Genomic DNA, 18,755 nt, shown 5'->3' with positions numbered 1-18,755 from the left:
CACACAGAAGAAGCGCCCGTTTGCTTCTCCATCCCTCCCCCTCTCCTTCCTCTCTTTCTTTCTCTTCCCCTCCCGCAGCCAAGGCTCCACTGGAGCAAAGTTTACCCGGGCGCTGAGGATGGCTCTGTGGCCTCTGCCTCAGGCGCTAGAATGGCTCTGATTGCGGCAGAGAGACGCCCCCTTGGTGGGCATGCCGGTTGGATCCCGGTCAGGCGCATGCGGGAGTCTGTCTGACTGCCTCCCTGTTTCCAGCTTCAGAAAAATATAAAAACAAAACAAAACAAAAAAGAACCAGGAGCTTTAGGGAAATGGCTTATTCCAAGTCTAGATAAAAAGTATACAAGGTCAATCCTGGACATCTTATTGTGCCAGAAAAAAATAACAAGCTCTGAAGCTTGGTACAGAGAATAATTGACTCTTGTCAAAAGGAAACTAGAGATAGCTTTAAAGGGCTCCCACCATTGGCCAAAATTGAGACAAAAGAGCAATGACTCCAAGAGTTAAAGCACACTGACTATTTAAAAGTGTGTGAGTAGGCCTGACCTGTGGTGGCGCAGTGGATAAAGCGTCAACCTGGAAACGCTGAGGTTGCCGGTTCAAAACCCTGGGCTTGCCTGGTCAAGGCACATATGGGAGTTGATGCTTTTTGCTCCTCCTCCCTTCTCTCTCTCTCTCTCTTCCCTCTCTATAATGAGTAAAATCTTTTAAAAAAAATAACATTTAAAATAAATAAATAAATAAAAATAAAAGTGTGTGAGTCCTAGGATACTTAAAGAAAAAGTGGGAGCGGAGTGTGGGGCAGGAGCAGGTATAAGCAGAGTACAACTCTCTATTCTGAAAAATGGTTTTTAAAAAGAAAAAAAATTAAGACTTTTATTATCTTCCTTTCTAATAGAAACTATACTTCAAGATAACCAAACAGCCTGGACTAATAAGGGAAAGCTCTTTATTTTACAAAAGAATATCTGCTAATAAAAGGTAGAGAGCAGGCCTGACCTGTGGTGGTGCAGTGGATAAAGCATCGACCTGGAAATGCTGAGGTCACTGGTTCGAAACCCTGGGCTTGCCTGGTCAAGGCACATATGGGAGTTAATGCTTTGACTCCTCCTCCCTTTCCTCTCTCTGTCTCTCTCTCCTCTCTCTCTCTGTCTCTCTCTTTCTCTCTCTCCTTTCTAAAAATGAATAAATAAATAAAAAATAAATAAAATGAAAAAAGAAGGTAGAGAGCATAATATAATTAGACAATCATAATTCTGCAATTCTTTAGTGAAATAATTGAGTTAGGAAACAACAATCATCAGTGGATGCTAAACCTATTAGGAAAATTGATGAAAAATTGGTTATTTGTGTGGTACCAAAATTTCACAACAGTTAACTAAAATCATTTAATAATAGATATATCTTTCTGTTAACACAGTAATCAATTATGGAACATGGGACTACCAGATATTTTTGGAGTGATGCAATATAAAGCATTACTTAAAAAGCAAAAAATATTACTTATAAAGTATTCTTGCCAAAAATGTTTAACTTGAACATAACCAAGGCTTTGAGGTAACTTTAGTAAATACAATGGATAGAGGAACAAGTTAGATTACACACTCAGAATCACATAAGTCATCAACATTTTTCAGAAAGGAAAAAATATAGAGGATTCTATATTAAAAAGATTTGTGACATGTAACACTCAAATACAATGCAGGGTCTCTTACTGGATCCTGGGACAACTGAGAAAATGTGAATATGGTCTACACATTAGATAATATAGGACTTCTTAACAATTTCATTAGGAGTTATTAAGTTATTGTGGCTACATAAAAAGAAGTTTGTGAGGTATTTTTTGTTTTTGTTTTTGTTTTGAGAGAGAACGAGAGAAGCATCAACTCACTGTTCTACTTAGCTAGGCCACTGTTCTTCATTTGTGCCCTGACTGGGACCCAAAGCAGGAACAGGAACCTCAGGGGTCAAATCGGAGCCCTCAGAAACGAGCCAGAACCCAAGTGATTGAGCTGGTGCCCTTAAGGTCAAGCTGGTGCCCACAGGATCTCAGACCAGCAACCTGGGAATGGGCAACCCTGGACTCCAGCTGGTGACCCTGGGACAGAGCCAGCAGCCCTGGGTATGAGTCTGCAACCTCAGCGCTCCAGGCCAACAGTGTTCGGTGCTATCCACTGAGCAACTGGCCAGGGCAAAAGGTTTTGATTTTAGAGATGCACACTAAAATATGTAGGAGAGGAATGTCTGCAATTTAAATATTCTTATAAAAAACAGATGAAGCAATTAGGCAGAATGTTAATAAATGTTAACTGTTAATCCAGGTGACAGGTGTTCATTATACTATCCTTCATGTTTGAAAATTGTCAAAGTAAAAAAAACCCACACACACAGATATACCTTAAATCGTTGTAAACATCCAATTTTTTCAGCAACTTCAGCTTCCATTGATATCAAGTCATTCTTCTGTTTCTCATTTTCTTTCCTAAGTTGGCGCTCCATTTCTACTAAAGTAGTATATTGTCTTATGAGTGTCTTTTCATTCACTTGCAAGACAGTAATTTTCCTACTATTTTCTGAAAGTGTTTTTTTCATTTCATCTGAATCCATCTGAAGAGTACTGAGCAAATTCTGCACAAAGACACATTACTTGTTAGATTTAGCTATCTTAGTTTGTACAATATTGTATATTGATTTTAAAAGTGTTTTACTTACATTATATTCTTTTACTTTTATAGCATCTTGTTGAATTTGATTCTCAAGTTTTTTCTTTTCCTCTTTCATTGTTTCAAATTCTGTTTTCCAGGTCTCCTTTTCACTAAAATATAAATACATAAAAATGATGATATGGTAAACCTAAAACATTTAAGCTCAGTCCAGGAAGAGAGAACTTTAGAGTATGGAAATTTAAAGGTTTCATAAAACAAAACATACCATAGTTCCTCAGTACCTAGTAACATAAGAAAGTCAAAATTCTACTCAAAAAGATTTAGCCTGGGAGTTATAATTTTATTTAATAAACACAAGGTAAAAAATTTATTTTATCATATCATTTTCATTATTCCATGAAACATCACTCTGCAATTGTTACAATATAACAATTGCTGAAGCTTATAAACATTTTATTAAAAATACAGAATGATTAGGAAAATAATTGATACCCCATAGTAATTCTAGACATCAAGTCTCAATATTTGACTCTACTCTTAAATTTGAGTGTTAAAAACTTGCAAAATCGGCCCTGGCCGGTTGGCTCAGTGGTAGAGCGTCGGCCTGGCGTGCAGAAGTCCCGGGTTTGATTCTCGGCCAGGGCACACAGGAGAAGCACCCATCTGCTTCTCCACCCCTCCCCCTCTCCTTCCTCTCTGTCTCTCTCTTCCCCTCCCGCAGCCGAGGGTCCATTGGAGCAAGGATAGCCCGGGCACTGGGGATGGCTCCTTGGCCTCTGCCCCAGGTGCTAGAGTGGCTCTGGTCGCAAAAGAGCGCTGCTCCGGAGGGGCAGAGCATCGCCCCCTGGTGGGCAGAGTGTCGCCCCCTGGTGGGCGTGCTGGGTGGATCCCGGTCGGGCACATGCGGGAGTCTGTCTGACTGTCTCTCCCTGTTTCCAGCTTCAGAAAAAAACCCAAAAAACAAAAAAAAAACTTGCAAAATATTTAGCATACAAACAAAATTAGACTTAAAATAAGATGTCAGACACTGTTGCCTAATTAAGAGAAATTCCACAGTCATATGCAATCAGCTTGGCATAAATATGCTGTCATTCTCTATGCCACTGAATGTATAAGACTTGGACTGCTCATTAGCCTAATTCTGGCTACTGAGATCTAAATCACCATCTGGCAGAAGCCTTTGGAAAACAATTTTTCTTTGATCACCCCGCCCCACTCACTCCCATGGAAAAAATATTTATCCAAATATAAAATGTTATGTGGAAAAAAGTACCAGTCTTCTTCAATAGGTAAAATAACTTCATCTTCCTTGAACTCCTATATCTACTTTATAACCACAGTAAGAGATAATATGACCTACCCTATAATTAATGATGGGTTTCTTGTTAGATCATATAATACTCATCTTTAGTGTTCAAATCACTTTTCATCAGGTATTCTAATTAGTACTAAGAAAATTATTCTATTGATGTAAATGGGATGGCAGAGATAAGGAGAAATACATTAGTTCCCTATGAAAATGTGGATAATTATGATAGTGATGATGAAAAATGATGCTAACAGCTGACACAAAGTGTTCATAAATGCCATAACATTTCCAAAGCCTCATATCTGAGCATTTTCATATGACTTACTTGTTTTCTAACACCCCTGAGAAAAAGGTATTACTATCACAAAATTTTATAGATACTAAACTGAGATACATAAGTGGAGACGAAGAGGCAGGAGGGAAGGGTATAACAAAATACCTAAATACTTTTACGTTATGTTGATCATTAACAAGAATATGCTGCAATTATATGACATTTATAAAGTTTTGGCAACATTATACCTTAGATATTCTTTATATAATAAGCTTTGTTGGTGACGAATTACTGCAAATTTTCTGTTATAGTCTTCAAGAGAATCTTCTAAATCTTTTAGCTTATTTTCTTTATTTTCCAGTTCCTAAAAATGGGTGTAAAAATAAGAAAAAAAAAGCATCAGAATAAAATTTAAATTTGAAGGTAGCAATTCATATTCTGGCAAGATTTTTGAAAAATATATAAAGAAGAATAGTCATCATAAAAAGCACAGATCATTTTTATGACTATTTTGAGTAACTTAGTTTAAGGCATATGGAATGAGGCAATATGTGTAAAAAAAAGGCACTATAAAACAAGTGAAATTAATTTTACCATATATGGTAGTTATAGTGATGACACAAATGATCAGATACACTAGTTGCATACTTACCTCTAGTTATTCACACCCTTTCGTGAGCATACACACACATGCCTCCACTCCAATTACACTTTCCAAATAATTGTTTTCAAAGATGAAGAGACTGAGACTTAGAAGACTGAGCAACTTACTCAACATTAAAACTCCTTAGCAGAACCCTTAGCAACCATTTCCTGAGCATTTATGCTGAGCTTGGTGCCAGGCACTTTATATATATGTAGATGCAACACTGTAGGTCACGTCTGTCTGACTTCCTTCACTCTATGTTGCCTTAGGATCGAAAGTCTAAGGACCAGTTTTATCACTTTGAACAGGTTTTCAGATTCCCAGTCAGTGTCCTCTCTCTATTCTGCCACAGTGCTTCTCATGTTTTTTTTATATAAAGGTAAAAAACAAAAATGAACCTAATCTGAAGCAAGATGACAATGTCATAATGCCAATACTGTACTTAATGATAGTGTCCCCATATTGCAGAAAAATGAGAGAAACCAGAGTGCTAAAATTATGAATTTAAAAGTAATGTATAACACTAACTATACAGTGGTGTCCTAATAAGTATAAAGTCACCTGTCCCTCAGATAACATATAAATTCCAATATTAAAATGATTAATATAATTTCCAAATATAAAAAGAATTTGATAATATTAACTCAAGAATGTTAAAAATTGAATTATCTAGGAAAAGGAAACATACTTCATTTTGACATATTTTTGTGATGGTATAGTAATGCATGTAATGTTATGGTATTCACACTTCAAGTGAAATAACGAAAGCATCTTTCATTAGGCCACTCATAATGACCACGATATAGATGGCAAAACTGAGAAACAAACACAGGGCAAACAATATACATTCTAATTTGCTGATGGATTAACCAACACTTTAGAGCAGGGGTCCCCAAACTTTTTACACAGGGGGCCAGTTCACTATCCCTCAGACCATTGGAGGGCCGGACTATTGAAAAAACTATGAACAAATCCCTATGCACACTGCACATATCTTATTTTAAAGTAAAAAAACAAAACGGGAACAAATACAATATTTAAAATAAAGAACTAGTAAATTTAAATCAACAAACTGACCAGTATTTCAATGGGAACTATGCTCCTTTCACTGACCACCAATGAAAGAGGTGCCCCTTCCGGAAGTGCGGTGGGGCCAGATAAATGGCCTCAGGGGGCCGCATGCAGCCCGCAGGCCGTAGTTTGGGGACCCCTGCTTTAGAGGGTAACAAAAGAAGGAGATAAAAAATTTCTGTCTAAAAGCTTTTTCTTACACTTAAGAAAAGAGGAACCATTTTAATTGTTACAGTAAAAGCAGCTTAAGACTTCAGTCACTTATAATTGCTTTTCCAACCAGCGAGAAATAAAAGTGCTCACTTCATTTAGACGCAACTACCTTACAGAAGCTGTGAATTATTCTACCTGTCAATCATATATTTCATATGATACCCATGTGAACAAGATGTGTAAGCATGCTACTCACACACATAAATGGAATAAATTAATTTTATTCATAACATTCCATATAACATCAAAATCCATTAAAATGTATCTCTTAATAGTCTAAGAACTCAAGAATACACGAAGACTAAATTCAAAAACATACTACCAATTGTTTGTTATTCACATGTAAATTTTTCAGTACCTGTAAAATATGTATTAAATATTCATTCAGAGAATTAATAATATTGGCACTAGACGGTGCTATTCCATCAGGTAAGTCTACTCCTTTAAAAACAATATTTGATCCTTCTGATTGTCGTAAAAGACTGGTTTCCTTCTCAAGATGATCTATCTGGAAACAAGCAGTTCAGAAATAGAATCATATCTCTTAAACCTCAAAAAAGAAAGACAAATTTAAAAATTAAAGGTACTGAATATTTTCTAAAAGTAGATATATAAATGCCCAGCCAGGAATTAATTAAGTCATAATTTAATTTCTACTTAGAAATGCCTAATTATATACTTAGAATTTCTACACTCTTTTATATTATAAGGCACTTATTTTTCCACTTAATTTTATAAGAAAAATTCAAACAGGTATTTCTTAATGTTGAAAGAATTAATTCAACGGGCATTTTCTCACAAATTAGTCATTTTTAAAAAAATTAAGTTTCATATTATTTATGTTCAATGCTTAGCATTTCCCTTTATTAGATAAAATTCTGACCTTTAAATTTGCTTTTGCCAACTGCTGAGAATAATTTATAGTCTCCTTCCGAGCTTCCCTGAGCTCCTGCCTTAATTCTTCATTCCTTCCAGTAAGTTGATCAACTTGGGCTTTCAAATGGAGATTGACATCAAAGATTCCTTCTGCATTCTTTGATTCTATAGCCTAATAAATTTAGATTATATTGAAGAAGTGTGGAGAAAAACACTAAATTCATAGTTTAAAAATCTACTTTTAAATAAAATTTACATGTAAGCATTTTACTTTTCCTATCACCATTCATAATAACAAAATATGCCAAATCTATTTCTTATTTATGAACTGAAACTTATAAAAGTCTATTTTTGACTTACAGCAATATTACCAAACATAGTAATTACTTCACTATAACAATAAACATCTAGCTAGTCTTAGTACACTGGTCAACTATAATAGTAAAACAACCAGACAGGAATAAGATAACTAGGGTTCACCTCTTAACCAATCTCTTGCTAGCTGGACAGTGATTTAATTCTTTATACCTTAGTTTCCTTATCTCTAAAGAAAAGAAAATAATATTAGCTCTGTTAACTTCACAAGGTTTTTATATAGTCAAAATGAGATATATATGAAAATATTTTGAAATTATGCAATGCCTGATTTTTAAGCATGAGCAAAGTAATGAAATAGCTACTACATTCAATTAAGTGAATTTTTCATCACTTTCTCTTCCCAGTTGAAGCACAATGGTAAACAAAGGCAAAGAATGGTGACATAGTATTATCCAAGAGTGCCAGATAAGCAAAAATATGTCAAATATTAAAATATCAAAGCAGCTTCACTGGACCTAATTCTCCGACAATCATATACCCATGTACCATATACACATCTACACAATTCATACATATAACTATATTTGGACTTTAAAAGAACTCTATGGATTAAACCTACTAAATGCATAATAAAGCTTCAGAAATGAAGGTAGAAAACAAAGTGGTAAGATGAGTAAAACCAAATGTAACTTCTTACTCAGGATGGTAATCTGTAATTTAACTCTGGGCAGCAGATGTATAAAGTAAGCCATTAACCTAGGAGATCAGAGCATTTATTACTCCATGTGGAGTAATAAATTATACTAACTCAGCAGGGATACCAGGAAAACAGAAGTAGGTAGAAGGGAAATTCTGATGGACAAGAAAACAGTTCTTAGTTGTCTACATGGTCTTTTGGTAAAATAAGAATAAATTAGACAGTTATTAGGGGCACTGAAAAAAATTCTATAACAATAGACAGTGAACTGAAGTGTATAAACCATAATTATCTGATCTAAAGTGTCATTTCCTATAAAGATTTTTTTGGAGGAGTAGCATTAGGTCATTTTAAGTTTTAGACAGGGCATATATTTCAGAAAAAAGACCAACAATCACCAATAGAAGCAGATAAAATCTATGGAAGCAGTGGTCTTAGGAAGATCTGAAGCTGTCAACTGAAATAGAATTTCCTGGGCTATTCATTTACTGAATACAGATTTTCCTTTGGAGAATAAAATTTGATCTAAGACCCAGTATATCAGTAGTGGGTAGCATTATAGGCAAAGATGTTCACATAAAAAGACTGAAGAATCATTTGGGACATTCAAAATAGCAGAGGCAAAAGAAAAAAGAAAAAAAGAAAAAAGAAGTCACCAACCATAGAAGGACTTTTAAGTCCTTATATAGTAAATACAAAAAGAATATATATATATTTTTTTAATTTATTTATTTATTATTTATTCATTTTAGAGGAGAGAGAGAGAGAGAGAGAAAGAAAGGGGAGGAGCAGGAAGCATCAACTCCCATGTGTGCCTTGACCACGCATGTGCAGGGTTTTGAACCAGCGACCTCAGTGTTCCCAGGTTGACGCTTTATCCACTGCGCCACCACAGGTCAGACCAAAAAGAATATTTTTTGATGGCTAAAATCTTTACTGTAGCAATGCTTAATTCTTTAAACATTTTAAAGTATTCTTACTACATTCTATTACACATTCAGTTTTGTGGCATAAGGTCGTAAGAGACCTACACCTCCACATTTAACAAGTAAATACAAAACAACTACTTAAAGATTCTAGAAATAAACCAAAGTAAGCAGATTTTGGAGGGGTCTTGGAACTTTGAAAAGCGGACCAGCCAGGCGTGATTTGCCATCTGTAAGGCTTCCTCTGAGGGCAGCCTGAGGTGGCAGTGGCCTGCTAACTGTCTGACCTAGAAAACCAAAGAACAGAGCAAGCCCTAAGCTATAGAAAGTGAGAGAGGAATCCCAGAAAGAAAAAGAACTAGCAAGAAGGACTTCCACAGTCTGTGTAAAAACCCTGCCAGGCCTCAGGCTGAATGCTGAAGCAGAAGAATGGAGGTGAGAGAGGAAAGTATCAGTGAACGTAAAAATCAATAGCGATTATGTCTGGGAAGCTTTTTATTTCTCCTTCAATTTTAAACCAATGAACAATATGAACTGAGGAACAGAATAGAGACAGAGACGGGATCAAAGGGACCAGAGGGAAAGCGGGATGAGAGGATGGGATGAGAGCAGAAATGCAAAATGGGAGAGGGTTGCGGGGAGGAGGGCAAGGGGGATGTGGTGGGGAACACGGGGGAGGGGAGAAGGTATTTGGGGGGACACTAGAATTTATGTACACCCAAGAAATTAAAAGAAAATAAATTTTTAAAAAATCAATAGCAATTATACAATTGGGAGAAAATAAAGAATTAGGAAAAGTATCTTTCATTAGGAAAAAATGAACAGAACTTCAGGGACCTGTAGACAATATCAAAAGGTATAAAATGTTTCACTGGAGTTCTAGAGGGAATGGGACACAAAAATAAAGAAATTACTCATGGAAAACTTCCCAACTGTAGTGAATAACGTAAGTAAACAGATTCAAGAAGCTCAGCAAACCCCAAACAAGATACAGACATATATATACTGTACAAATGTGTGTGTGTGCACGCACACACACCCAGGCACATTACAGTCAAACTGGTAAAAAAATATATAAAGTTTTGAAAGCAGCCTGAGGGGAGGCATGGGAATATTATATACAGGGAACAATGATTCAAATGACAGACAGCAAATGTCTCATCAGAAACTACAGAGACTAGTAGACAGTGAACAATATCATTAAGTGATGAAATAACAAAGTGAAACCATTAATATGTAAAAATAACTTACATTAACTAGTCTTTCAAGACTAGGAATAATTAGAGATGTTTCTCCTCCTTTGATATCAGAATCTTTCTGTATTTCTTTAATAGCTTGCAATATTTCTTTCATACCTTCTTCAAGTTGTTCATTTTCTTCAACTAATTCTTTTACTAAAATGACATATTTTTCTCATTGGATGAATAGATCTTTTTCACAATTACATTATTCTATATAGATGACAAATAGTTCACATACAGTAAAAACAACCCATTTGTAAAATGCAAATACAAATAAATACACACAAAAAATTCAAGTACAAATTCAGTGTGTGAACAGTTGAGCTGAATGGTATACTTATTGAAATCATATGCACACACATATATCTCACAGCTCAAAGAAATAAATCATAAGCATACTTTGCCTTCACTTTATATTAAATTTATTTTTAATTTAAAACATTGTTTACTTTCATTAGAGAACAAAACAGAAGAGACTTCTTTATCATCACAAAAAAATTCAGACTAAGAACATTCTCTGTATATAAATATAGCAAGGCAAGCCAAATGGATGAAAGAGAGAGACTAACGTCTATATCTTATGCAGGAATTTAAGGCTAAAATAGATTAGAAAACAGTGTATTAAAGTACTTTCAGGCCCATTATTTTCAGTATAGGATAAATACGCACAGAAAAAGTAAGATAATAGTAACTTACCTTTATTCTGAAACTTGGCTATTACCGTTGTACTCCTTTCTAAATCTCTTTCCTTTTCAATTAGTTCTCTTGAAAGAAATTCACTCTAAACAAAACATAAAGAAAACAAAATTAATTTCTTTACAAATATCACAATTGTTTACTTTTGAAGTTTTAAGAAAGTTGATCAGTTGAGGTTTAACACACCAAATATAAGTTATAGAAACATAATAGCAGTCATAAAAATAAAATCTAAAAGGTAATACACATGGTGATCCTCCTCCCATGTATGGCAAAAGGTAAACAGATATAATAAAGGTTTTTGTCTTTAGTGCAATAATATCTTCTAATATCCACACTACCTGTTCTGCCTGGCTTCTATAACGTTCAAGCTCTATTTCTGCATTCCTACTGTTTGCTTCCTTGATCAATAAATCCTGTGTTGTGACTTCATTCTAAAGAAATATTTAATAAATTAGGCAAGTAGATGAATTCATACCAAATGTACTGCATTTTTCAGATTTTTAAAAAATATAATGGGCCCTGGCTAGTTGGCTCAGTGGTAGAGCATCAGCCTAGCATATAGATGTCCTGGATTTGATTCCTGGTCAGGCACACAAGAGAAGTGACCATATGCTTCTCCACCTCTCCCCCTTCTCTTTCTCTCTTCCTCTCCCACAGCCATGGCTTGACTGGTTCAAGCAGTTGGCCTCAGGAGCTGAGGATGGCTGAGTGGCCTCTGCCTCAGGTGCTAAAAAAAAAAAAAAAAAAAAGGCTCCATTGCTGACCAATGGAGCAATGGCCCTAGATGGACAAAGCCTTGCCCCCTAGGCCAGGTGGATCCCAGTCGGGGTGCATGCAGGAGTCTTTCTCTCTGCCTCCCTTCCTCTCACTAAAATTAAAAATAATAATAAAAATAAGAAAATAAAAAAATAAAATGGGCATAAATTAACATTAATGCACAAACATTAACAAAATCTTATAATCAGTATTTACAGAACTTCATTAGAAAAGTCATTTAAAAAAAGTTAATAAAAAAGCAATACCAGGAACGTAATTTAGAGGAAAGCTCACCTGAGAAATAAATACATGTTCTCTCTGCAGCTGTTCTATAGTATTTTCAAGTGAATCTATCTGAGATAATTCTGATTTTGCAGTAATAGGCATAGGGTCTAGAAGATTAACTTCAAGTTCACTTTTCAAAATCTTTGCCTGTAAGGGTGTTTCACTTTTTTGTTTTTCTTTCATACTATCAGCATATTTTATTTGGATATGAACCTGCTCATCTTCTGATGATGCTATTTGTGATTTATCCACATCAGCTTTATTACCATGAATCTGTTGACAAAATATTGCACATTTTTGCCTAAGAGATAATTTCTGTATTAAATCTGAAGCTGTTGTTAAGACTTGTAAAGATAAATTGCTTTTTTGTGTAAAACTCATATTCTCAGGCTCCTGATGGCTTTTTCTTTTCCCTGACGGCTTCTTGATACTTTCTTCAAAGAGTTGTCAGAAAGAGAGTATAGAAAGTAATTTATTTCTTCATTACTTTCCCTACTAAAGATATTGACTAACGATTCTGGATTTCCTAAAGATTGGAGACATGGTGCTTTAAAAATCTCCCTTATTATTATATCTTCTGGCAATATATTATCTTTTACTTGTGTAGATGAAGAATGTCTAAAGAGACAGATGGATCCACTTCACTTGTTACTACACTCAGAGGAACTTCAGACACCATCCTTGATAATGATCCTACAGTCATATTCTCTTCTGCCTCTTTCTGATATGAGTCTGGAATACTATACTGAATGATGCTCTCCTATGCAGCAGCTCTATTTTATCTGAACTCGTAATCTGTATTCAAAGCAAATAATGTCTCATTAATCAATCCTTGAATGAACAGGTTATTCAAATTAAAAAAATTTTTATTTAACAACTATTAAAAAAGCAATGTCTAAAATGAGATAATGGGGCAGAAAGGAAAGAATTGACATTCTGTTTTCTCTTTGCTGTAGCAACTACTGCTTACCTTTGAAGGTGCTGCATTCATATTTTTGAGGCTCATGTAATCATATTTTCTTTCTTCTATTCTATTTTCTTGAGAATAGTTTTCTGTCAGGTTCAGGTCCTCAGCTATTAATCCTACATATAAAAGATATAAAGAATTAGACATAAAATAACTTTATTATTTCAATATTTTCATTCTTAACCCATTTATGCCTCATGTTCCATTATTGGAATGGTGGTGACGTGAGAGTTATTTACATCCTCCTTTTTACACATGTCTGCCTCCTGGGGGTACGTTATCACATGGCACAGTTAGTCACTGCTGCAGATACTGGTGTGCAGGGAGTTTGTCAAAAGATGATGTGAATTTTTGGAAAATTTTGGAAGAACTGACTTTCAAAAATTTCAACCTCTGACATAAATGGTGTTGGGCAGATAAAATATATTATGCTCACTTTGTTGAGGATGGCGCTGCCCACATGGAGGCCTATTGTCCAGGTGATATTGGTTGCCCTTCTTGCTTGGAATGGGCATGATTGTATTAATGTGTGTTGGGGGCGGGCAGTGGGAAGGCAGGATCCTTGTAGCCTGGGGCTTGGTTTTAGGACTAAGCCTTTCCCACTCTTCTTGATGTGGGGTGGTGCACTCTCATGAGGAATCCCATTATGCCTCAGTTAAGTGACTTTGTATGAGAGACTTCCTTGTTTATATATTGGATTAAAGGTTTTGGTTTCTACATTATAAAATGGGGCAGACCAGGAGCTTGCCCTCTTGGTTCCTGAGATTAGCATTAGAGGAGAGAGCAGAGAAAGGAGAGCAGAGAAAGGCCACATGGAGGAGGCCAGGAGAAGCAGCCAAGATGGCAGAATGGTAAAGGAGAAGTCAGTTTGTGCAGAGTTTGTGCAGAGAGAAGGAGATGGGGAACAGAGATGAATAAGGCTAGTGAGATAGAAACCTATGATTCTAGGAAACTTGGATAAGTCAGTAGCTTTGTGAGCACTGAATGAGTGGGTTTTGGAGCCCAATGTGTGTTTTTACTTGCCTGCTGGGTGCAAGCTAGGATTAAAGATAATGGCCCACCAATTCTTGGCTCCGTTGTTTCATTACCATCTGTCCAAATCCAATGCGAACCTGCATGGGCCAGGTGGCTGTGATGGTGACTGTGCCTACTGGCTTTACAAATGGGTTAAAAACTTAAATCAAGTTTTAACTCAAAAAAGAGGTAGAAAAATTATTTCCAAATCCTAGATCTGCATGTAGCCTATACAACATCCTGATTTAACTAATTTTTCTTTAAATTTCCTTTCAATAAGATATTAATATGAGGAACTAATATAAACTTTATCTTCTCTATCATTCCTTATCCAGGCTATACATGAAAGAGTTTAAGTACTAAAATGGTTAGAAGACACATATAAAGTAGACAAGAATCATGAATGAGAAAACTGGTGTAAAAGACTACTAAATTACAAAGATTTGCCCTTCTAAAAATTTTTGGATGTGTTGTAGAAACTAAAATGTTAAAAAAGAAAACACGGCCCTGGCCGGTTGGCTCAGTGGTAGAGCGTCGGCCTGGCGTGCAAGGGGTCCTGGGTTCGATTTCCAGCCAGGGCACACAGGAGAAGCGCCCATCTGCTTCTCCACCCCTCCCCCTCTCCTTCCTCTCTGTCTCTCTCTTCCCCTCCTGCAGCCAAGGCTCCATTGGAGCAAAGATGGCCCGGGCGCTGGGGATGGCTCCTTGGCCTCTGCCCCAGGCGCTAGAGTGGCTCTGTGGCAACAGAGCGACTGCCCCGGAGGGGCAGAGCATCGCCCCCTGGTGGGCAGAGCGTCGCCCCCTGGTGGGCGTGCCGGGTGGATCCCGGTTGGGTGCATGCGGGAGTCTGTCTGACTGTCTCTCCCTGTTTCCAGCTTCGGAAGAAAAAAAAAAAAAAAAGAAAACACAACTTATTGGGGTGGTCCACAAATAATAGACTTTTCTGCAGAGGCCCTGAATAGGAACATAAAACAGGGACAGAGAGTTCAGTGCCCTGAGGCAAAGGCCACAGTGGCTTTCCTGACAAAAGAACTGAATGCAGTACTCTGTTGAACAGCAAGCAGCACAGTAGGGATAGAATGAGCAATTCTGATTAATCAGTGGGTGGGGACATTTGAGCTACTCCCTTGCCTTTTTGTCTGCTCTAAAGAAATTCCCCTTCCTGACTTCCTCATTCTAGTCCTTGTATCTATTTGTGTGCATCAATAAATACCTATTAGGACTGGGGGTCAGGGCCATCTCATGAAACCCGTGAGGGGACTGCAAGGTCTCCCCAGGTCCCTCGGGGCACTCCATGTGCTCTCCCAGTAGTCACTGTCTCCACACACTTTTCTACAACTTTTTGAAAAGTCCATTATTTTCAAAGTTTATTTGATGACATTCATTTACATAATCTTCTATAGGCCATTATTTTCATTTATTAAACTTGTAGCAGAATCACAGTAAGGTAGAGATAATATTTCTATCATACAGAAAACTTCAGAGCCAACAATTCATTTCCCAATGATTATTTTAAAGATTTGGAATAAATGGGTATACCTGAAGTTACAGTTCTTTTTCCTTTTTCTTGAGCCATTTGGCGAATTTTTTTTTTCAGGTCAAGTCGTTCTTCCTCTAGGCTTTCAATCTACAAAGTATAAACTTTTTAAATATTTTTCTTTAGTTCAACCAGAAAAATAACCAGTTGACTATTGCACTTGCCTCTTTTAAAAGAATCTGGTTTTCGGCTCTGTACTGTTGCTGTTTTAAACTTTTCCTATTTCTAAATTCAGTTAAATCAATCATTGTCTTCGGTTCAAGGCCTAAAATAGAGAGTAATATGACTAAAACCTTAACAACATTCAAATGAACTACAAAAGTATCATATAGCAACTAGTTACCATCAAACAACTGGTTATAATTTACGTCAGCATCACTAAATACATAGGGTACATTTTGTGCATGAAGTTTCCTAATGTTTGAACTGTGACCCTCCAAGTTTGAATTTTGTCATAATTATCAATGGAAATTCTAACAAAAACTATTTAGGATCTGTCTTCACTGTGTTTGGCTGTCATGGAGATACTATAAATATAATAATTAAGAAAGAAGCTTTGTGATAAAACAGGCTTGGATTCAAGTCCCGCTTTCAACTATTAACTAAGTCATAGGTATAATACTGTGTGCACATTGTTTTTTGGCTGTTGTCAGGAATATAATAAAATCAACCTAAATAAAGGACTTAGTGCAGCGCCTGCCAGTCGTCATTATTTAATATCAATATTAAGAATATTGGCTGCTCTGCCTGAGGAGTAGCCACTCCCTGTTTCAGTGCTTCACTAATAAACTCCTTCACTTTAAAAACACACACACACACACACACAATATATATATATCATCATGACTGGCCTGAGGCTCCTGGTGTGCCGATCTCCTAACCTCCTTATTACTTAAGCATCTATGCTCTGAAAACCAGAAAGCAAAGTTGTTTCCAGTAATTATAACCAAATTTTGCAGCATATACAACACAGGACTGGTGTTTTTGACAGCTACCTGGATGGCTCAGTCATCTGTAGGAACCTCTAGACTGAAGCTGGTTGTGATTCGATAGGTCAAGCTATCGATCACTTTTAACTTGAGGTCCTGGAATGACTATGGGTCCTAGTGAGACACTCTTTTACAAATAAATAAACTGTATAAAATATTTATTTTTCTTTCCTCTAGAGAACAGTTTTTACAGATGATCATGTTAAGTCTAAGAAACTATTAACTGGTATTTACCAAGAAAAACAGAATCAGTATTTGCTTTATTTTTACTTTAAAGTAGTAATTTAGATTGAATTTTTATAACATTAAAATGAGTAATATTCACTAATAAACTATTGAAATCGATATATAAACTCTTAAGCTATATTTACTAATTACTTCTTAGAATCAACAGTAACCTTAAACTACTCAACCAAAGAAAATACTTAAATTATAAAATTCAAGTACTTAAAAGTCTTAAAAAGGTTTAAATAGTATTTCTAAATGTCCTCATGAATTCTTCTGAAACAAGGGCATTTTACAAACTGACATGGATCAACAGATTTTACTGTTGTTGGAAAAAAGTAAAGGGTTAACCAACTTGTAATATGTGGTATTAACTTAGTAGACTTCCATTTCTTAATAAGCAATCATTACTGAAGACTGTGGCCGCATAAAGCAGTGCCCAGGCCTGCCCGGCCACCAGCCCAACCCCATCAAACCCCCAAACTTACTCCAATCAGGGTAGCTCCACTTTTGTTTTAAATGTTTTTATAGAAGAATTTATTTGTAAAAAAGCATTCAACTCTTTAAAAAATAATAAGAAACAATCAAAAAGAAAAACTGAAATGACATGACAATTAGGACTGAACAAAATATTACATACGTTAAAAGATGACTCACCCACACGCTCTCTCAGTGCCTCGTTTTCATCGAGGAAATCATTGATACTCATCTCAAGTTTATTGATTTCCTTTGTCAATACTTCAATCTCACGATCTCTTATTTTAATTTGGTTTTTACAATTCTTTATTTCAGTGACAGCATCTTCTAAACCATATACTCCCTAAAAACATACCCAATCTAATTTAAATAGAACATGGTTTATTTGAATAAATTATCAAACTCATAAATTTACTTTCTCATTAAGTTTGATGGAAAGTGCACATATATTTACGGTTTATATTACTAAACTATTTTTTATTGTGCTTTTGAAAAACAAATCAATAATAATGCTGCTGGAGGCACGCTCTCCCCTCGGGAGCATGCCCACATCTTTCTTCCCTCTCAGGCGTGCATCCCCTAAACTGTAAGGGTCCCCATGAAACTTGCAACCAGGGGAGCAATGGACAGCAGCAGCTTTCCGGGGCTAACCCCTTGAACCTGTCTCCAAGGCTCCTTTTCTCTAATTTTCTAGTGTAGGATCATTTCTCTCCCATATCATTTCTAGAGAGCCCCACCTAGCCTCTCCTGTTGCTGCTTCTATCCTAACGTCTTCCTTGTTTCACTGTCTCCTGCTTTAATAAATGTACTCGCAAAATCAAAAATAAGGATGATGATGATAATGATGGAAAATGAAAGAGCTGAAACTTCCGAATACAGCATCCTAATGGCAAAGTGACTCAGAATATTGCACGTAAAACACTTTACAAAATAGAGAAAAGTAAGGGTCAATCAGCGCTATCATTAGAATACATAGTTGCCTGACTTAGTAATCAGATTTAAAAATATAAAAAGTACAAAGTAAGGTTGTGTTGGCATGGTAGGCAATAAAACTGTCTCTGCTGTAATGTTCATCAAACTAACCAGTGGTGTCACATCTACGTGGTGGCACAATGACACAGATTACAAAGCATCTAATTCTGCTCTCTCACCAAAGCTGATTATCTGGGCAAATGGTTTGAAAATAATTCTCCTGCCAAAAGGTAAATGCTACTCAAAAGTTTGAATAGTCTAGAGAAATCAGTTAGGAAACCTTTATCATAAGATATTTCTGGAATGTTTTTAAATGGTGTGAGTAAATGGCACAGAACAGTCTAAATGTGGTAGCAAGAAGAACTGCAAACTCCTTGACTGTCGAGATAAAAATACATACCGATTCATAATCTTTTAATCGCTTCAGAGTCTCAACTAGTTCTTTATCCTTTTCCCTAGCATCAGCCTCAGCCAGTTCAGCAGTTCTCTCGGCCTCTTTAGTTTTCTCTTCTAAAATTTGAACCTTAGACTGAATTTTCATATAATGAGTCTGTTGAGAAAATGTTGAAGCACCTACAAGGTAAAAATAAAGAACATACA

General features: G+C 36.1%; 1 protein-coding gene across 1 annotated transcript in view; it reads right to left on the bottom strand.

Annotated features, from left to right (window-relative positions):
- CEP290 (centrosomal protein 290) overlaps positions 1–18,755 on the bottom strand; it is a 107,745-nt gene that overhangs the window by 63,871 nt on the left and 25,119 nt on the right. Inside the window, exons 14-25 of the mRNA XM_066257784.1 lie at positions 18,556–18,728; positions 17,364–17,526; positions 15,657–15,757; positions 15,495–15,582; positions 12,945–13,057; positions 10,931–11,015; positions 10,245–10,387; positions 7,060–7,224; positions 6,535–6,684; positions 4,495–4,610; positions 2,710–2,812; positions 2,395–2,625 (exon numbers count right to left, since the gene is read on the bottom strand). Coding sequence (XP_066113881.1) covers positions 2,395–2,625; positions 2,710–2,812; positions 4,495–4,610; positions 6,535–6,684; positions 7,060–7,224; positions 10,245–10,387; positions 10,931–11,015; positions 12,945–13,057; positions 15,495–15,582; positions 15,657–15,757; positions 17,364–17,526; positions 18,556–18,728 — 1,631 coding nt within the window. The remainder of the gene's footprint in view (positions 1–2,394; positions 2,626–2,709; positions 2,813–4,494; positions 4,611–6,534; positions 6,685–7,059; positions 7,225–10,244; positions 10,388–10,930; positions 11,016–12,944; positions 13,058–15,494; positions 15,583–15,656; positions 15,758–17,363; positions 17,527–18,555; positions 18,729–18,755) is intronic.

This window comes from Saccopteryx bilineata, chromosome 2 (genome assembly GCF_036850765.1).
Source record: "Saccopteryx bilineata isolate mSacBil1 chromosome 2, mSacBil1_pri_phased_curated, whole genome shotgun sequence".
Lineage (NCBI taxonomy): Eukaryota > Metazoa > Chordata > Mammalia > Chiroptera > Emballonuridae > Saccopteryx > Saccopteryx bilineata.
This window is presented reverse-complemented; position numbering and strand designations above follow the sequence as displayed.